This window comes from Petromyzon marinus, chromosome 1 (genome assembly GCF_048934315.1).
Source record: "Petromyzon marinus isolate PM22_M1 ecotype Great Lakes invasive population chromosome 1, UKy_Petmar_22M1.pri1.0, whole genome shotgun sequence".
NCBI lineage: Eukaryota > Metazoa > Chordata > Hyperoartia > Petromyzontiformes > Petromyzontidae > Petromyzon > Petromyzon marinus.
Window position 1 is genome coordinate 27083916 of NC_133667.1, and position 22073 is coordinate 27105988.

The window sequence follows — 22073 nt, forward strand, 5'->3', positions numbered from 1 at the left end:
TCCACTGCTGGTTGAAGGCCTCTTCACGCTGCTGCTACCTCTCAAGATCCTGCGATATAATAAATCCACCTATCAGAATCAGAATTTTTTATGTATCCTGGAGAAATCCGATGAGCTATGAAGCTCTTTTTCTACAGATGTCCACCTAGCACCTGCACACAAACTGATTTGATCGCCGCTCCATCTCCTCGGTGGATGAACCTCTCACAGATGCGTTCCGTTCCTTGGAATCACTAATTTTTTTACTGGTAGGAAACGTAGTGGACTGGAAGCCCAACCGGGATTAATTCTCACAGGAGGCAGGGGATTAATTGTGTATGTCTGTGGATGTCTGTCCACGTGTATCCGGACATTCGGATATAAAAAATGGGAGGGGTGGGCTGGGTGGAGAGGGGAGGGTAGGGAGGGGCTGGGTGGGGAGGGGAGGGTGGGGAGGGGCTGGGTGGGGAGGGGCTGGTCACCCCGTGGTGCCCTTATAAAACTCAACGTTTAACCTACTCACGCCGGCTTGTGCCCACGGAATACACCACGCCGCCGTTGACCCTGGCCACTGACCGAGCAACCAACGTTCCTACCAGCCCCCTCCGCAGGAATGTGTTTACTATTGCTCACCATTTCTTCTCGTAACGCATCCTGCTCTTTTGCTCACATTTTGTCCAAATTTCGTTGACCAAGAGCACTGGCTGGCAAAACCACCCATGCCAAAAATTCACGAATAAAGTTTCCATCACTCAAGTTTAACGAGAATGTTACCGGTGCATTTGATCGGGACAGAAAACCCCAGAGCAATGCATGCAGTTGCATAGGAACTTCCGCATTACTTAGAAGAAAAATGCAGCGTGGATTTGTTTTGCATAAGATCTTACTGGCTGTGCGCCTTCAGTCAAACCAGTCGAGTGGATTAATGGGCCACTCTCCCAGGGAAAATGAAGTAAAATTGAACGTGCAAATTGCACGCGTTTACCTGCTCCGTTTGGCCAAATGTGGGCCGAGAGAAGATTGGCTTTGGTCAATGTCCTTCTTTCCAAAAGATTACCTTATTTCTGCAGGAAGTTGACTGACTTATTTCCTTCTGCAGAATGTTGAGGATTTATGGCTAGATAAACACTCAATGTATTTGAATTCTCTGGTACAGTACTGTATTTGCTTTGCTCAGGGCACTTCGTTTATCAGGCTCTACTCGTGGCATGAGAATAATGTACCTGCTATGCAGGTGGGAAATATGTCAAAATTGCACGTCCTTGATTTGTATTGTAAGTTCTTAAGTTAAACCTTGAAATTCTGGTTTTGCAAGATGCGACTGGGGTTTTCCGCCTCTGTTTCCTGGTGTGGTATCGTTATAAGGCTCTGTCATGTTTTGTCTACGAGTCAAAGCCGAAGGGACTCAGCAAAGGTCTGAAGGGTTGAAACAACGGAATGGCAGAGTGTTCAGCTGCGGGAAAACTATCCCTCTCCCTGCGAGTACACAACGATGGCTATCTCCATGTAAAGAATCGGAAGGACAAGGTATATGCACTGCAGTTTTTTTTAATTGACGCGTTAAAGTGTTTATTTTTGCGTTTTCCTACAAGCCGCTGTGTGCCAAAGAATTATACACTTAAGGCCCGTTACCCGGGCGCTTCCTCTTCTCTCAGGTCTTTAAACTTTTGTTTTATATTTGCGCCGATAAGATAATAAAGTATTGTGTGGTAGTCTAGCTTCATGATTATTTAAATCCATGTTCATTTATCTACTAAACATTGGGGCAAATTTTTAATCTTAAGTTCGGTGAACTTCGAGAGCTTGAGCAGTACGCATAATGGGCCAAAGCAAATCATATTTGTTACTCATTCTTTTGAGCGTTTAACGTTTGTTTAAAATGTGTTTCAAATTTGCTGTGTACCCCCCCCCCCTTCCGCGCGTTTTATACACTCCTAACACACCATTTAAACAAGGTCACGCTACAGGGGCTGGTTCTGCACTCATTAACGTTTCGCACATTTTCATTGGCAGGAATATAAGAAACAATGGACGGTTCTAAATGGGGACGTTCTAAATTTCTACTCAGACAAACACGACAAGGTAGGTTATTAAATACCATTGCAGCCACTTTTATGTGTACCCTGTGATTGTTGTGAAAGCACAATAAAGTCAGCTAAAACAATGCGTCGTTTACATTTGTGCCTTAATTTTAAATATAAAGAGTATAGGTGCAGCCCGAGAGAGCCCCTCTAGAGGGTATTTGGCCTACTCTTCCACAGGACCCAAACACCTTATACGTAGGTAGGAGTAACACACACTTTACACCACCACCTGTTGATCGACTAACTGTGACGTGCTCATTTGTACTGCTGGGTGGACAGAGGTGGGTGAGATTCGTAACAAAAAAAACTTGCAACGTTGTTTCAGCTGCCACGCTGGAAGATCAAATCTAACCGGTAACCTCTGAATTACAAGTCCAGTGTGCTCACCATTACAACGAAGCAGCATCCCTTTGAAAAGCACATTAAAAGCGCATTATTTTAAGAGGCAATAAATGTAAACACAAAAGTTAGGCGTTGTTATTTTCTCATTGATATAAGACATTTAATTAACTCTGCAAAAAAACCTCATCCTAAATTGGAATTTTTGTTGCCAACAACCAACTAGAAACTTAAAAATAAACTCCAAGTTAACATCACATTTGTTTGTTTCCGAAAAATATATATTTAAGAAAATGAGAGACATTAAAGACTTGCGGGAGCGGTGACGTAGTGGTCCTTGTAAATGAACCTGGCGAACAGAGTTTGATTCCAAGTCAGCGGCTATTTTCAGTGGCGAGTTCTCCCTGAACCAGCCCTGGCTCTCATTCGTCAACTAGCATTGACCAGCACGATGAAATCTGATTAAACCACTCTCACGATAGAAACGTCACGGGGAGGACATCATACAACAGTGACTTGTTAAATGGCGAGATGTAATTATAATTCTCAATAATTAATAATTGTTAGCCTTCGGATTTCCTCGTGAAACCTCAAGATGCTTAACATACTTCTACTCATATTGCAAGACATGCGAGCATATATAGCGTAGGGCTTGTCCAGATGGCCTGTGACCCGCAATTCATTGACCCCTAACATTTTTACTTTGCATATTCATTTCTGTTTTAAATACAACTTACTTGAAGATATATTTCGTTTTGGATAATTAAATGCGGGTCACAAGACATACGGACCACGCTGTACGTCATTTCAAGAGTCTCATCTAAGCAGTGTTGCATCAGGTACCCAGCATGCACATACAGGATACTGGCTGTCTATGTCATTACCAACACCCACGAGTTTCAGTATTACCCAATGTCCATTGCTAGATACAATGTCCATTGCTAGATACAATGTCCATTGCTAGATACGTCTGGCTTATGAAAAGAGAATGCAAGTTTAGGTCCCCCGTGCGTTTTAGATTCGTAATAGGAGGTCGTGGGTTCAATCCCGACCCGTGTTCTCCCCGTGGTCGCATCGATTTTCCTTCGGGTCATCCGTTTTTTTTCCCGACACATTTTGAAGCATACGTTTTGAGTATTTGACTACTAAAACATTCCAGATGATAAGGCACTTCATTGGGCTTTTATTAATGGCCAGGTCGCTTATAAAAAAAAGAGCTATGTAGTCTGTTTTACCTGGTAAAACACACTGGGAGATTTTAAATTTTGATTTAAAGCTTTCGTGACTGCAGTAATTCATATTCTTAGCTCTTTCAGTAAAGTCACGTTGAAGGGAAACAATAAAATAATAAAATATATATAAAACACTGGGAGATCCTTCGGGAACTTAATATAACCCAGAATTTCAGGTCTTAAAGAAACTCAGAGCACGTGGAGTGATATGTTGGACACCAGGTCAAACAACACGCAGCACAACCTGCAAACACATATCCGAGAGCTGTAGAGCACAAAAAGTGAAACCTATGGATTTCAAATGGGAGAAAAGGCAGCCACAAAGGCTACCTTTGGACATTTCTCGAATTATGGTTTGTGACATTACGCTTAAAATTTGAAATACCCTGCTCGTGTTATTTTTATGACTATTGTCACTCACTGGACTTCCTTTAAGAACTATCTCTTAAGACATAACATAAAACCAACTTCATTTGAGTAAGTTGAGTAAATGTATTGCTTTCCAAAATTAAAATGTGTTCTTTAGCGGCCACTACTGCTGTCAATGGTGTTTTTTTTACAATAGTGCGCTGGTTCTACCTTTTGGTGATCAGTTCAACTCAAAATTTATTCACTGCGACCAAAAATTCATTTAATCGACAAAATATAACGGACGTATATATAAAATCTGTGCCCTGTTCCCACGCAGGATAATTGTTTAGAAGGACGTATACATGTCCACATGTCCAAACAACATTTGTCGAATCAACGACACTCATTCGGAATAAAATTCTAAAGTGCATCGGAAATATAATTAATATTAATACTGAAAACGTGTTTGACTTATATACCTCATAACATGCTCGTTGAAAAGCTTTTATTTTATAACTAGTTCATAAACGCCTTGTCTTTGCCAGATATTTTTTTTTCAATAAATATATTGAGCCTGATCAGATTTTTGTTGACAATGTTTATCTATGATCAGACACGAACAAAACTACTCCAACACGTGTATTTTCCCGCAAAAACAACACAAAAATGTGTTGACGACTTGATTATACTTGTATTTAAGGATTCCGTACTTTTTTATTAGAAAGAACCAAAATTAATTAACGTAATACTCTACAAGAGGACGCGCCTATCTTTTACCGTTTTAAAATTATTCAGATTTGAACATTATAAAATGCGTATTTTTTCGTTAAAAACTACTTAAATCTGAAATATCTCAAAACAATAAAAAATCGAACAATGGTTCTCGCTTTAACTTTATTTGCTTTTTAACGCTCTATCAAACGAAAAAAAACGCACTTATATTTTGAAAGTTTTCTGAATGACACGCACACACATGTTCATGGGGCACTGAAAAATCGAGATGCAGAGGATCTTAAAATGAAAAATCTGGGATGTTCAGATGTTTCTTGTTAATTTTCGATTTAAAGCTTTCATGACTACAGGGATTCATATTCTTGGTTCTTTCGGTAAAGTCACGTAGAAGGGAAATACTAAAATAACACAAATATAACAATAAAATTATCACGACGTTTCGATTGCAACACAAGCAATCATTATCAGGTGCGAAAACCACAGCAAGAAATTTTGAAAAAAGTGCTGTGGTTTTTCACATCTGATGATGATTGCTTGTGTTGCAATCGAAACGTCGTGATAATTTTATTGTTTTATTTGTATTATTTCCCTTCTACGTGACTTTACCGAAAGAACCAAGAATATGTTTCTTGTTGTTTGTGTCCTAAAAGCTACCGATGTACCAAATATCAGCTTTGTACCTTGTCGGGAGGTACCCTGGAGTTTTTTGAGACATACCGACTAAGGTCTATATTTTGATAGATTGTCAAGGATGTATTATGATTATTCACATTATTGCATTGTAGTGTTGACAACACGCTTGCAAGTGCAGTAGAAAAATCACGCATTCGATGTATCTTGGACGTTCCTTCCCATCTTGTAACGTAATCCCTACGAAGTGCAGAATTTAAAATGTATTTCTATTCAAAGCTTCAGATGTTTAATCTCATATTCTTAGTTTTTTCGGTAAAGTCACGTTGAAGAGAAACAACAAAATAATATAATATATAAAACAATAAAAATTCTCACGACGTTTCGACCATAACTCAAACGGTCATCTTCAGGTGTGTTGGTTTGCATAAATTTATTTTTAAACGGCGCATTTATTTATTTATAAAAAAAACGTTAGCGTCACGCGCAGCGATTTGGCAGTTTGCCCAGGACTAGTCCATCTATATTTTGAAAAGAGGAGGGGGGAGACGAAATTTTTTATAATGTATGCTGTCTGAAAGCCACTGTAAGCGTGAACAATCAATTAAGAACTGAAATGGTTTATCAAATCTTTCCAATGATTGCTAAGATAGAATCCATCTTCTCGGTTGAAATTGGACTAGTCCTGGGCAAACTGCCAAATCGCTGCGTGTGACGCTAACGTTTTTTTTTATAAATAAATAAATGCGCCGTTTAAAAATAAATTTATGCAAACCAACACACCTGAAGATGACCGTTTGAGTTATGGTCGAAACGTCGTGAGAATTTTTATTGTTTTATATATATTATATTATTTTGTTGTTTCTCTTCAACGTGACTTTACCGAAAAAACTAAGAATATGAATTACTGCAGTCACGAAAGCTTTAAATCAAAATGTTTAATCTCCTTTTCCCAATGTATTCTAACTGTTCTATCGGCAATATGTCATGAGACAAATTGTTCGTTCGGTTCATACAAAAGATAGTGTGTTTGAGAACAACCCACGGAAACAGAAATCATCAAAGGATTCCCGCTGTCAACCTATTGTGCTTTACAACAACCATCACGATTAAGATCCTATCTGGATTCCTGTGTTGATATTGCATATGACGCAACCTTGTGTCACTCTAAAGACAGAACTTTAAACCTACAAACAACCCCATTAAACACACAAACGAGTTTTTATTTTTAAAGAATACTTACCACTGACATTCACAGATAAACAGGAATGTACGCACAAAACACCTGTAAATGTTTACATGTTGACGCGTTGTCAAATGTTCCATGGCATGAACATTCTGGGTACCAGAGTCCGCAAAAGGACACTTCACCATGTATCCGGTATCACGGGGGGTGGTGTAAATCCAGGCTTAATGTTGTCGCCTATGGGCCCGTCCATAAATGACGTCACGCACCTAGGGGGGGGTGGGGTCAGACATTTGTGACGATGTGTGACTAGGGGGGTTGAGAAATGTGACGTCACATCAAAATGCGCAACTTTAAGTAAATATAGACAACACGTTCTACTGAATGAAATACACTTTTAATAAATGTTTTCTCCTACAACATCACAGTGCAGCGCCACATTAAATACGCACTACAATGACAATAGTTTAAAGCGATTTGAAGCATGTTTAATTTTTTTTGGGGGGGGGGGAGCAGAGCTTTGTGACGTCATATTTGAGGGGAGGTCTGACTTTTTGTGACGTCGTGTGACGAAGGGGGGGGGGGGGAGGTAAAAAATCGTCCAAAATCGCGTGATGTCATTTATATACTGCACTTCAAATCTGGTTACCCGAGTTCGATTCCAGGTCACGGCTAACATCCGTGGTGAGCGATATTTGTTCTGGGCCTCTTCCCCAAGCAGTGCGGCGAAGTAGAGTCAAATATCCCCCTGTGACCGACAGCAACTGGGGCTCTTCATCCGGCATTGAAGAGCCAAAGGACCGTGAATTACGTTTACAATTACAACTTACGTAACTGCTAAGTTTGCTCAGCACACTGTAATGGACAAACCGATACGTACAATAATATGCGAGCCACGTTCGTCGTACATTTAAGGAATGTGGGGCACGATTTGTGTCGCTACTTTGTCATTCGTGCCAGCACATTTTGGCAGAATGATGGCTGAAGCCACGATTGCCACTTGGGGCGGAGGAGCGCCGCCCCAACCAAGCAGCCGGAGATACGAAATTATTAAATTTAATATTTAAAAAATTATTTTCTATAAATTGTTTTGATGCGTTAAAAAATGTATCCTTTCGACGTGAATTGCCTAACGAAGATGACCTTTTAAGTTGTTCATATTAGAAACCAGGGCGGCGGCGGCGAAGGCGTCCGAGTGATAAGCTCTCCCTTCAATCTTGATTTGAAGATTTCGTGACTGCAGGAATCCGTACTCTTTGGTTCTTTCGGTAAAGTCACGTAGGTAGAAAAAGAATAGACCACGACGTTTCGATCGCAACACAAGCAATCGTCATCAGGTGGGACAACCACAGCAACAACAACAAAAAACTGCTGAAGTAGTTGTCCCACCTGATGACGATTGCTTGTGTTGCGATCGAAACGTCGTGGTCTATTATTTTTCTACCTACGTGACTTTACCGAAAGAACCAAAGAGTATATATATAAATATCTCCCTTCATTCGTCGCGATGAGCTTCGCATTTTATCCGCGCCGTTTGAGACCCATTCAGAGCGGTGAAAAAAGGCGTCCGTTGCTGTAATTGCTATGTCACAACGCGAGCTTGCGCTGTGTAAATATAGCAGCTCACTGCCTACACGTTCTAGGAGCAAACAACAGCAACAGCGATTGCAGTCGGTGCAGCAAACGAAGAATTAGCAACGAACACCGTGGAGTTACTCCGAAATATTCCATTTCACGGGGACAGCATTTGAGTGCATTGTTGTCTCGTAATGCTTATAAATGCCTCGCCGTTGGTAGATAAGACAGGAATATCACTTGCACGGGAAGGCCAATAACATGACGAGCCTTTTCTTAATTACAACACCATATTTTCAGAGGTCACTCACAACAGCCCCGCCTCGTGGAAATGTCACGAGCCGCCACTGTCCCATTGTGATTCTGTATTATTATTATTATTTTCAAAGCAAAATGTGGTTGACATCGGTCAGTGGCCAAACCGTTCTTGCCCTCAACCTTGCCAACTTCGCCAGCCTACACACCGACAAGCATGGTGAAGTGTCATTAAACACCTCCCATGACCTATATGGCACTGGGAGGCATTGATCCACTGGGCTGTAAATAATTATTACCATCATTGCCACGTGGGATACTGTCGTGGTGTCATGGTTAGAACTTCCAGGGCAATGTCGAACTCCCGGCATGGCACTTGAAACAAGTGGCAAAGTATTTTTTTTTATTTCTCCCATCTCTGTCCACCCAGCCGTATGAATTAGTACACCAGTTAGCTGCTCGCCAGGTGTGGTGGGGTCAAGTGTGCGTGACCCCACGAGATACGTGGCCAGCGTGGGACAGGTGGCCACATACCTGCTGGAGGGGGCTCTCTATAGCTCCTTATAGGGAAGGGTCCTCTGCCAACAGGGGCATGAGCAAAAATCACAGGGCTGCACATTTAAATGGTATTTTTTATCATGTGGACATATGCATGTTTTCTTCTGAGGATGCATACATAATGCAGACTTGGCGCATGAAAGTCTGTATATGTGCGTCCGTTCATTGTGATACACAGGCACCAGGGCATGTGGGCAGGAGAAACGGTGAATATCATCTACACAAGGTAAATAACCTCTTAGCTCTTACAAAATTGAGGGCTACAATTAATGGCAGAATGATTGCAAAATTATGATCGGTGTTTTTGTTTTATATTACAACGGCAGATTAAATTAAGAGTTGCTCAACGGGCATTTGGTGTTTGGTACTGAAGTTGTGAAAAAGCTAACCCTGAAATGTCATCAATCAACCTACCATTCATCAATTTAAGAATATATAATAGCCAATTTCAGAGAGTGTATAAAATCCTCATATTCAAGTGCAGAAAAAAACTAGGTTTTTCAGTTTGGCTTTTCAACTATGCTTCTTGTGTTGGTTGTGTATATCTTCTGTACTATGTTATTTTTCATCACTGTGTTTGGTCTGCAATCACTCAATTGCTAAGTAGTTCTCTCAAATTCTTATAGCACACTTACTACTGTACTGCAAGGGAGGTGTGGTATAAGTACTGTAATAAATGATGATAATGTAAATGTACCCACTTAAAAGGTAAACAAATTATATGATGATACTGCTGCATTGCTCAAATAACAACACAAATGCAACACATTCGTCAATATAACAGTGACCTTAAAAGGAAAAGTACGTAAGAGGTGGTGCTGCGGGCATTGCCATGATGAAGGGCCATTGCCTCAAACGTCACCTATTACATATTTTTTTCCTTTTAAGGCCACAGTCTTATTGACGCCTGTGTTGATTTGTTTTTAGTATTCAATTCGTGAGTGTGCATTCTTACCATAACCCCCTTGACACTGAACCGTTGATAGGGAAGCACACATTTTGCTGTATTTATTTATATACATAAAAAAACTACACTGGCTTCTTCCAACAAAGATATAGCCTGTCCATTTGATGCCACATGGAATATTACTGTCATTGAACAAAACCAGTAAAATTTATTGTGTTAATTTCACTCATTAAGCCAAGTTTTTGTCGGTGGATAAAACTATTTAGACCGATACCCATGTTTTAATATGATATATTTAATAAAGTACAATCGCACAGCTATTGAAAATATCCCATGCCTCCAGTTTCCTGGTTGGCTGCTGGCTGGTCTCCTCTCCGTCCGACAATAACAACGTTGTTGTTCTTAGTGGCTGCTGCGGGCTTTTGCTACCAAATATTATTAGCTGGGTAATTGGCTAAATATCATATTCTTTGTCTAAATATCATGGGACATTTTGGCAGTATCAAAGTATGAAAAATAAGAATCGGGTTTACCATTTCTGGCAATAAAAGAGGTACTCTTTGGTTCTTTCGGTAAAATCACGTAAGTATAAAAATAATAGATGACGACGTTTCGATCGCAACACAAGCCATCGTCATCAGGTGGGACAACCACAGCAATAACAAACTGCTGAAGTAGGCGAGGGATCTGCCGTGGCACGAGGTTATATAGTAGGCCTCGGCAGTAGGGGGGGGGGAGAGAGGGGGAGGGCAGAAAGTGGACCCCGCAGCAGCCACATTCCTTCCCCCCCCCCTTCTCTCTGCCCCCCTACTGCCGAGGCCTACTATATGACCTCGTGCCACGGCAGATCTCTCGCCTACTTCAGCAGTTTGTTATTGATGTGGTTGTCCCACCTGATGACGATTGCTTGTGTTGCGATCAAAACGTCGTGATTTATTTTATTTCATACCTACGTTACTTTACCGAAAGAACCAAAGAGTATGGATTCCCGCAGTCACGAAAGCTTCAAATTAAGAATAAAAGAGGTGTTAAGATATTCAAACACCAAATCGATACCCTTTGCAAAGAATAAAGTCTGCATTTCCCACTCGTACTTGTGGTGAACATGCAAAAAACATACTCTGATAATTATATATGCATTGTCTTTGAAACTGATTCGACTACACCAGAGACGGCCTTCTTTATTGCCTAGTTTCACCAGTGTCAGACCAGAAAACGCCAAAAGACGAACAGTACGAAGACAATGTCACACGTATCAGATCATTTATAGCTTGAGGTGAACAGCTACATCATGGTACCTTTTTTCCGTATAACACAAATAAACATTGTATTGTATGTTAATGACGGAAGAAGTATGGAATATATTTTATAGATAGCAGCCAATAAGTGGTGGGAGAAACGAATACAGAAGACTGACACGGTTCATTTAAAATGGCTGTAGCTTTTCAAATTGTACAACTATTAATATTACAATTTTTCACCCGGAATATGATTTAAGTACAGCGAAAACATATAGAAACTCACAATACATATTATTATTATTATGTGTGAGCACAGGGGGATTGTTAGAGGAATATGAAAATGACAGCTGTCTCTTATTTGCAGCTGCAGACAAACGGATTCTCTACTCTTATTACTTAAAAGAGCAATTTTTTATGAATTCTTACCATATTTTAAATGATAGCACTACTTACTTACGAATAATTGTTTAAGTCACTTACATTGTTCGTAAGTGACGTAGAATCAAATTGTTAATTTTTTCCTAGGTTTTTTGTTGTTACAATTTAGGAGTAATGGTACAATGGGAAATCCCACAGTATCTAATGTCTTTTCTGTGTTGGCATAGTGATCTGTTCTTTGGGACACAGGGACAACCTGTTCAAAATGTAGAGTGGTGCAATGACGAGCCAGTTTTTACTGGATCAACCCAGCCTGAGCCTCATCAGCAAAGCTCCAAATATTTTTGTCACAATGCATTGAGCCTTTTTTTCTTCTCACAACGAGCCCAGGATCCAATCCACGTGTTCAAGGAAATGCAGTTGCTGCTGATATTCATTATTGTAATAAGTATTATCTCAACACACTGGAAACTGCTCCGCTCAAATATCATGATTGCAACGTGGCACTGGATTTCCAATTTTAAAAAAAAGTTAGCCCTTTGTCAATCCACGGCTGGATGAAAGGCCTTCCCATGCCTGGTCGGTAATTGGAGTTGTTTTGGAGGCCGATGAAGGGGATGCCAAGGACCGGTTCAGATATCACTTCACCGTTGATGTGAAACGCGACTGGAAATCAAACTCAGGTCGCCGGGTTTGCAGCGTGGTGTGCGAACCACTACGCCGCCTCTCCACCCATGGTAACTGTTGTCTAATCTGTAATATATATTTATCAGATGCCTCTGTAGGGAGTGCCAACCTTGGCGATAAACTGTGAATGTGGACATTTCACATTTTCATTTGGTATTTTAGGAAATAATATATTTTATCTGCAAACCACACTGAAAGTAGTCAGTGCCATATTGAATTGGCCAATGCAAGGCCCACATGAAAAAAAGTCACTCTGTGAGGCTACCCTTTGAAATTAAAAGGCAATATTTGTTGATATTATATATAATATTAAACTGCTTTTAGGTGACCTGAATAATTGCATTGTTGTGTTTTTTTTTCCCTCTTCTTTTCCCTGTTAGTACGGAGAAAAAATTTACTTGAAATCGCCGCTCACCCTCACCACCAAGTACTTGACGAAAATTGGCAGCTCTACCGCCAAAATGACACTCAAGACTGGCACTACAGAAGTCAAGTTGAGGGTAGAAACCACGTGCTTATTATGCGACTTACCCATTCATGCCTACACCACTTCTGGAGGTAGGGACTCCACTAGAGGGAGCGCTGGAGAGTCACTCTAGTAGATATTTGGCCTACTCTTTCATGCTGGACAGACGTCTTGGAAGAGGTGGGAGTAACTACACGTTACTCCACCGCATGTGCCCTGCGTTTGCCCACCCATTTGTGATAATGGTTGGGCAGATGCGGTGGTGGGTGGGGGGGGTTGAAGAAATAATGGACAAAGGGTGCAACCCTTGTAATTGTCGGCCTGACCCTTTAACTTCGCCACCGCTCCACTGCCCGCCATCAACAACGCACACTGGCCAAGGTGGCGAAGTACGGAGCCAACATGCCTATGTCTTTGCTTCGCTTTGCAGGCGGACACGATGGACTGCATGGAATTGTGGAGAGTGTTCATGCTTGCAGTTACGGAGGTATGTAAAACGGCACACATGCAGTACAGTATCGTATTGCGGCGGATAAATGCGTCCGTTGCAGTGGCGAATCCAAAAAAACTTGACATTATTTATATTTACCAGAGGAAACGCATTGAATATGTCCCCCCCCCGCCCCATCAATATAGAGCCCTCTTTAAAACGCTCGACACTTCTGGACTGTACTTTTTGGTTCTATTCGGTAAAGTCACGTGACTTCACCGAATAGAACCAAAGAGTATGGATCCTTGCAGTCACGAAAGCTTCAAATCTAGAACTTCCGGACTGCCTCCCCCTGGGGAATTTCTAGACACGCCTCTGATTGGTTCTTGTAATCCATTTTATTCGAGGTCAACATGCTGACGTTAAATGTGTAGTGACATCGGAGGATCTCACTGGATGGTGCCGGCCTGAGAGGGCCACGGCACGCGATGCACCGCCATCGCGTGCACCCCGTGGGCGGGTGCAGTACCAGCCCTAGCGGTGCTTGGTGTGCCCTGGGATAGCGCGAGCACCACGCATGGCGTGCGGTGCGGGCCCCCACAAGGGGGCGTGAGAGAGTGCCATGGCCCAGGGGCAGGGTTGCCCTGGGCCATGGCACTCTGGTTGACCCCGCAGACACGTGATCCGGAGTGTCCACAGAGAGGCCCCCAGGTGGGGGGGGGGGCTAGTAGGTGATCACGTGTCCGGGGAGAGCTCTCGAGAGGGATCGAGAGGGAGCTGAAAGGCTCCAGAAGGGGGCGGGGCCAAGGGCGGAGCGGCCCCGACCCATGGAGGGATAAAAGGTGGGTCCCTGAGAGGGACCGGGGTCGCTGCATTCTACAAACTGGAAGCTCTACGTCTCAAGCTGGAAGCTCTACGTCCTACGAGACAAACACGTGGTCGCGATCCTGAGTGAGAGGGTCCGACCCTTCGTAGCTGTAACTCCTCTGTATAGTGTAGTTAGCTGGGTGGTCACCACCCCAGGCTGTATCTGGTAAAGGGGCAGTTACCCCTTTGTGTTACGTGTTACAAACAAATGTGTTGCCTCTAAAATAAATAACGTCTGCCACTCAGTTGGACTCACTACACTTGTAATGCACATGCATAGAACGTGCCTGTGAAGTGCTTGATTAATCCAGGCCTCCCTTGTTGGAGACTAATGCCTCAATGGAATATATGACAGTAAACAAAAAGTCTGCTACTGCTAACACTACTACGGAAAACGTTTATAAAAATCAGTGTTACAATTTCCATATGCTCTCGCCGTCTATACTACATTGACTCACCCCTGCCTACCTCTCCCGTCTCATCTCATTCTATTTGAAGGCTTTCTCCCGAAGTGCCCAGTCAGCATTTTCTCAGTGGGAGGTCACTTACTCTTCTCTGCTGTTCCCATTGTCTGCAACTCTCTTCCCCCAGTCAACTGTAGTGTCAAGCCTCTGTCCAAGTCCAAAATGAATACCATACATTCCCTCTGTTTGTGACTGCTTCTCTACGAATACACCCACTGTTTCTGTACAACATCTTGAGACATGGTTGCATTTAGATACACCTCTGATTAGCAAGGTTGGCTGTGTATGGTGCGAAATAAGTTTAGCGTAGATGCTATATACAATCTAAATTATGTTTGAAATGTATGTGCTGCTGATTTTCATTCCAAGCACTTAAACATAAGACTATTTGCAACATTGAATTCACTACTTCTATTAGTATCCTTGTTTTCCTGAACTGTCCTCGCAATATTATATTTCCTGAGCGAGGTGTTTGCACAAAATACATGTTCAGATGCAAACAAATACAAAGATCCCCGTTTTAGCTTTCACAGACTGTAAGGGTGAGTGCTGTTGGTGAGCACCTTTGAAGGCCGGCACGGCACATGAGGGAGTTGGTGGCCTACACCACTCCTGGATGCCTTTGTCTCCCTTAGTGGCTACGGTTTATACATCACACCAGGTGTCCATTTGAGACTGAGCAGACCTAGAGGAGGCCCAGGATTGTTTCAGATAATTGTTACTGGTGTTGGAAATGAACGGGTATCGAAATCGCTGAGTAACGTTACGGAGCGCGCTTACTGCTACACTACCTCTCAAATGCAAACACAAACGCACAACAGACTCTCCGTATTTACAAGTCTTCTCTTGTTGATACGTTACGCCTTGTTTAACGAGTCGGTACGTGAGTTGGTTAATATCAACTATGAATCCCGCCTTCTTTCCTCGATCTCTCACCGTCACCATACATGTCTCTTTTAAACTGTCAACCCACTTACCGGTGCCTTCCGATGTTGTATTTCCATCAGTTAAAGGTGCCGGAAAAATCGCGCCTGCCCTTGGAACATTTGCACCGGGTGCACAAAGCCATAGCGACCGAGAAGAGGGCGAGGCTGGCTGATCCTGAATCACAGCTCTCCTTCAGCGGGCCAGGCCCAGAGACCCCATCACATTCACTGCCGCCACTACCTGTACCGAAGCCACAATTACCCCAACAATCACCTCTGGTGAGGCCAACGGAATGCGCTACGTCAGCGGAGACAGACGGTGCAAATATCTATTCAGAAGATTTGCTGTATCCCAGGTGATTTACGTTGTCTGTATTTTCATATCTTAAAATGAATTCAATCCGGTAAAATGTCTATGTGTGTGTGTCTGTGTGTAGCTAAACCCTCTGTGCGGGGAGCGGTCGTGTAGAGGTTATCGCACTGCACTCTGAACCCGGCCACCCGAATTAGACTCCCGCTCATGGCCAACACGACTATCCGAATTAGTCCTGTGCCTCCCCTAGGTCGACTCACCTTCAGGTCGACTCACCTTCAGGTCGACCTGGTGTGAGGTGAAAGCATAGCCACTCGGGAAACAAATGCGATGAGGAGTGGTGCCGGCCGTCCACTCCCTCGTGTAACATCACTTTCCCCAACAGTCCGTGAAGGCTTTACGGGGAATATTTGTCGTTGTCTTTGTCACCGCGGTGCTGTTCTACGTAGTGAATAGCAGGGGGCAGTGCACCAAAATACTGTACAATGATTTCATGGTCACCACCTTTACCGAACCCACATTCTCTAGCGTGGTGAAGTATGGCCATCCAGCAGTGGATTGGCAATAGGGCTGTACGTGCTACATGTGTACTTTATTTATAGGCTGTAAACCGCACACGCTGTTAAATAATTATCAGTCGAGCAATTTCAAATGTTTGCTGAAGTATATTGCTTTACTCTGAAACAATATTTATTGCTTTACTATGGAGCGTCGTGGTGAAGAGATGTTATATCCCTCGCCCGGTATGCAGGAGGTCGTGGGTTCGATCCGACCCTGACGCCTGCTGTGTATTTTAAGTTTGCATGGTCTCCCCGTGGTCGTGTGGGTTTTTTTCCGGGTCCTCTGGTGTTTCCCTCCACATGTAATAACGTGCGTTTCGAGTGTTTGGCTGTAATACATTTCGACATGATTAGCCACTTTGTTGAGCTATCATTTGTGGCCAGGTCGTTTCTGAAAAAGAGCTATATGTGGGCCTTACCCGGTAGATGCAATAGTTTAGTATTTAATTGAGTATTTTTTCTGCTAAATTATAGCTATCAGGGCCATAACTAGATTCTAGGTGAATATTTAACTCTCATTAAGAATCTGCTGCGTAGGTTTTCGCGGTGGTGCTGGACAGCTCGCTCTCCGATCGGTGTTCGAGTTGGCACCGTGTGCTGTACGGCACTGTGTGTCACGGTTTTGCGAAAGCTGCCAGCTGAACGTCGAACAACGCACAGTGTACAAGCCGTAACCCCATCAGAGAGCGAGATAATTAAAAAAAATACCCCAATTGGTTTTGCATGAGAATTACGCACAAAACTCTTCTCCAGACTGCAACGTTTAAGGGGCACAACGCAGAGTGTGTTTCTTGGTTTGTGCAGATGCTTCTACAAAGTGGATCGCGTGGAGGCTGAGAAAATGCTGCAAGAGCATCCGGAGCTGGGCAACCTTCTCATCCGCCCAGCCACCAATAACGAGGACTACTCGGTCTCAGTTTGCCACTGGCAGCCTCTGAACCGGTTAGACGACCTTCGACCGTCCTGGTTCAACTTTCGCAACCAATGTGTCGTCTCACCTCGGCTGATAATTAATCATCAACGGATCAGTCAGTGTAGCGTCTCAGCAGTTGTGTGCCCGCCATAAAATGAAACGCACACGAATGCCCAATACTTGCATAATAAATAATATACAAAACATGACATCTGTTGGCGATTGAAACACCTAAATATAAGTAGTGTGTGCACAAAACACACAAGGGGTTTTAACTCCCTCCGTAGTGTGGAAATTATAAATGCGATCTGTGTATTTGCCAGTACTAAATTAATAAATAGGGATGATTATTTATTGTAAAATGGACAAATCAAATGCATTTGATTCATAACCGACTCGTTCTATTCTGGGACTGTCTTCTTCACAGTTGAAATAATAATTTATTATTTTGGTAAAGTCCACTTTCTTTCCTTAAGTGTGGACTTTTCTGCATGTGCGTGTTTACATATATTTTAGGTGCTCGCCAACAGCACTTGCCCCAACAGTTAAGGCTATGTATGGGGGATTTATGTATTTGTGTATATATAAAAAGTTGCTGTCGCTTTATCGTAACACATTTTTGTAAACTTATTTTCTTCTTCGAATGTAGGCCTCATCGACCACAACACTACAAAGTAACACATAAAAATGATCGATACATCATTGAGCTTACTAAAAAAGTGAGTACCCTGCACATTAATACATTGTGGTTCGTGGTTTAATAATGATGTATCCACCTCGTAAAAATCATCCAGATTCATCTTACATTTTTTAATTATCTCTTTTCAATTTCCAAATTACAGAATTAATCTCACCTCGTGGTCATGGGTTTCTAGCGAGTGAACAACATTTACAACTTTTCAGAGGTGCCGCTTTGTGCCATCAATATATAAATATACTTTACGAGTCCGTGGTAGCTCTAGTTCTGTTATGTGGCACAGAATTCTTGACAAGGAAACTCAAATAAAGATCTTGGTGACTGCGATTAGAAGGACTCTAGGAGTATCTCGCCTGCACAGGCTCCAACAAAAGCGATATAAGAAATGGGTTTGCGAGTGAAAACAACCGTTTTAGACAAAGTCAACGAAAGAAGGCCACGGGCGGTCAGGATGCGTTATGAGAACGGGCCCGGGCAGGATCCCGCACTTGGCGATGCTGCACACAACACAAGTGGGGGGATGAAAGGCAGAGGAGGCGGGGAGACAAAAAAACAGTTAGAATAGATGCAACAGTAAAAAAACTATCTAGAAAATAAATTGAGACTGAACGACGCAGTAATGCCGCCTCTAGTAAGAGAACCACGGCTGAAATTCGTTCGGCCCCATCGTCGCGAAATGAGGGACAGGTGACGATGGATTTTCTAGGCATTGGTTAATCGACTGCAGGATGAAGGCTTCCAGAGCGCCGTCGTTGTTTGAGAATAATTCACCGTAAAAGTCGTCGATAGGGGAGGAGGGCCCAGGACGGGTTCAAATTTGGCTCATCTGCGCTCGTGGTAGTCGTGGTCAGGAATCAAACTCACATCATTTTGTTCATAGTGCAGTGGGCTAACCATTGCATCAACTGCTTTTCCCACTTGGTGTCAAATTGGATTAAATATGGTTGACATTAAACTTGCGTGTATGTATGTTGAACTTATTTCGCACCGTACAGTACGTAGCCTACCTAGCTAATCAGTTGGCTACGTGATTACAATATATAAATGGCATAATTACAGAGTCACAATAATGTTTTCAACTTTTCAAAGTGTTCGTTTTTTTAACATTAGCGCATATTCCTGGACGGAAATGTACATGCAGGACAGTCCTTCCGTATCCTACTTAAACGAAAGCACCAACTCCGGTGGGAACTTGGCAAGACCCTCCTGAAAAAAAGGGATCTTGAGACTTCGTGTGGCTTTCCCCGGTTAACCAATTGCAAATATAATAATGGCAACAATAAAGTATCCGTCATTCAATCGCCGCCGTCATCAACCACGCATATTTCCACCCTCCCACTATCAGGAAGCCACTGTGAGCTCATCACTGTTTTTAAATGGCACACGTACAATCGCACCCATTGCACGCGTGGGTCGACGTTGGGTAATGTCTTCAGCTGCGACCCCCCTCCCTCCCTCCCCCACGTGTTGCACCACGCTTAGGTGGAGGTCAATTCGCTGCAGGGAGTAGTAGACCATTTCGTCAAAGCCACCAACGGCATGCTGACACCATACGTCCAACAAGCCGGTGAAGCACGTGTCTCGACGCATCGCGCACATTCTCGCCTTTGCTTACGAGCGTGCACACTCGCGTGCGTTATTCACACAAAACACACGCGCGCGTACACACAACCAAAGGTGGTTACATCGCGAACGATATCATGTAATGTATGTATTATCTTTGCAGAGAATGTTATTTACGAAGACGCCCTGGAATCTGAAGTATATATGGAGCTGTTTGTAGGCGCAGAGAGCGAACCGAATTCTACGGGAGAGCAACTGTCAGGTACATCGGTGCCTGCAAAAGCTTTGCATGTGGATTTGGCTTCAATAATACTGAGAGTTGCTGCCCGGTAAAAACAAAAATACAACAACACCCTGAACAAACGCATAGCACATTGTGGTCAAACATGTTAAATTATGCAGCTTTGTATGTAGATGTGTACATTCAAAGGGCTTCATATGCATTGAAAAGCATTTACAAGTCATTGCTCTGATGGGGGAGGCAGACAGTTTGCGACCAATTTTGTTAATTTCAACACGAAGTGTGCTCTTGTATCGCTACTACCGTTGCTACTGTTCCCATGGACTTACACTCCTTGGTTCCAGCACCCATGTTGAGGACTTGTTTTAGCATACTTTCACAGAGATGGTCACTGCATCGCGAGCTTTGAAACGCGCTTCTGCGCCGTCTGGAACGCTTTCCCTTCCGATATTAGGAAGCCATTGGAGCTATGCACTTTTACACGTAGATTGAAAACTGATTTCCTTATAACTGCGTTTTGTGTTTAGATTATTGTCCTTCTCCCGCACCTCCAATTAGCACGGTTTGCTACGTATGCTGCGAGAGAAATTCAACATACATAATTCTAGATTTGAAGCTTTCGTGCCTGCAAGGATTCATACTCTTTGGTTTTATTCGGTAAAGTCACGTAGGTAAAACGAATTAAAATAACCATACATACACCTCATTCATACTTGTTCAAGAACCATAATGCTGGCCACGACACTTATCTGTTTCTTTCATCGTACTGCTCAACGTTGCAATGCCATCCATTTTACAACCTTGCTCGATTCAAGAAACGTATTAACTCATCGATCACACCTGTAGGAGTGCTGTTTGTTGCTGGCCTGTGCTGAGCAACCATGATTGAAATATAATTACAACTGCTACCGCCTATAACAGCAATTGTGACTTGGCACTTTTAAATACAGCTTGAAAACATATTTTCGTGTTTTGACCATTCCTCTAGTTTAATTGGATTTTATATATATATTTGTGAGCGTAGTTTTTATTATTATTATGTACAGCACTTTTAGATATTTTTATATGAAAGGAGCTTCATAAAATGAATGCAATTATTATTTTGGTTTAATACACTCTTCTTGGATTTGACACAGATATTGTATACATACATCCATTTATTTATTTATTCCACGAATGCCTTGCTGCGTGCTAGTCCTACAGTCAGTTTTACAATTATTCTTTACTAGGGATGTAGTATCTAGGCCCGATTTCTATTTCAGATTTTCAAGGTCGATTTTGGATGTATTTTTTTTTTTCGGATCATTCACGTCGAATAATTATTTAAATCGTCTGCGTGCGAACACACGTGACGTCGCCCGATGTCATGACATGTCACCTTTTGACTGGAAAACACGCAAGTAACTCGTTGTTTGTGATGTTGTTTCCTGCGATGCCATATTTTCAGGCCGATCGAAACAAAATAAAAAAAATAATTCCACTCAAAATGTAGCATCTAGGCCCGATTTTGTGGAGATTTTTTTTAACTATCTAAAAATGAAACACATCCATGCGCTGTGTAATTCAAGCCCTTTGCAGATGAGGCAAAAGTGTGCCTCAGAGACAGAGAGAGAGAGAGACAATCACAGAGCAAGATATGGAAGTAATGACATTTTTTATACGTATATTGCCCTCAGAGCACGTTACATCACGCCTCATACATTATCAAAGGCACCCCCCTGAGTGGCAGCTGCCCTTGTGAGCATAACGTGTCTCAGCCATCTGGCCTGCTATGTGTATCATCCCAATTGAGCAATTTGCTGATAATTTTAGAATCTTCGATAAAAAAAAAACACTGGACCCTGACGTCGGCATACATACAATGGCCTACTTTTGTGAATGAGGTGATCTTTAAGTCCGCTGTGAAGCAGACGACGCGCATTGGCAAGGTTATTACACCCACAGCAGCTGTCTCCATACAGAGGTTTATAAAACCCAAGTGTGTTTGCACAGCATATTGGAAATTTTCATTGGGAACTTAACACATTAAACTGTCATCATGTGGTCCATGTATATAAACAAATACAAACTAATAATTTAAAGTGAAAGTGCAGCCCCTGCAATTGCTTACTTACCACCACTACTGGCTGAACGGATTCCTCCGGGAAGGAGCTCTTAAGATAACCCTTGAAGAGGTGATTTGGTCTCCTCTTTAACGCTGTTCAGACATCTTGGAAGAGCACCTATTTAGCATTCGTATTATGCTCCTGATGGCCATTTATATGAGAGCTTGTTAAATATAAATATTTAACAAGCTCTCATATGTTGTGGAGAACCAACAACCTTTATGCTGTAATGAAAAATCAAAAGGAGACTTTTTTTCAATCAATAGCTTCAATATTCACATTGTAATGAACACATTTCACTAAATGGAATAAATAAATGGCTTTTATTTCTCGCATGACATAAATACAAAACACAAGCATGGAAGGGTAATTACTTTTGAGTCAATATTCAGAC

At 42.4% G+C, this 22073-nt stretch overlaps 1 protein-coding gene across 2 annotated transcripts in view; it reads left to right on the forward strand.

The window, feature by feature from the left end:
• The first annotated feature begins 453 nt into the window (after positions 1 to 453).
• Positions 454 to 22073, forward strand: part of LOC116939057 (signal-transducing adaptor protein 1-like) — a 30408-nt gene continuing 8788 nt past the window's right edge. Inside the window, exons 1-10 of one of the 2 annotated variants that reach the window (XM_032946946.2) lie at positions 454 to 1506; positions 1993 to 2061; positions 9100 to 9147; positions 12515 to 12634; positions 13031 to 13087; positions 15369 to 15643; positions 16965 to 17102; positions 17723 to 17792; positions 19253 to 19337; positions 19497 to 19595. In XM_032946946.2, the coding sequence (XP_032802837.1) occupies positions 1417 to 1506; positions 1993 to 2061; positions 9100 to 9147; positions 12515 to 12634; positions 13031 to 13087; positions 15369 to 15643; positions 16965 to 17102; positions 17723 to 17792; positions 19253 to 19337; positions 19497 to 19595 (1051 nt within the window). In that variant the 5' untranslated portion in view covers positions 454 to 1416. The remainder of the gene's footprint in view (positions 1507 to 1992; positions 2062 to 9099; positions 9148 to 12514; positions 12635 to 13030; positions 13088 to 15368; positions 15644 to 16964; positions 17103 to 17722; positions 17793 to 19252; positions 19338 to 19496; positions 19596 to 22073) is intronic. The other variant, XM_032946954.2, reaches the window with a different exon arrangement.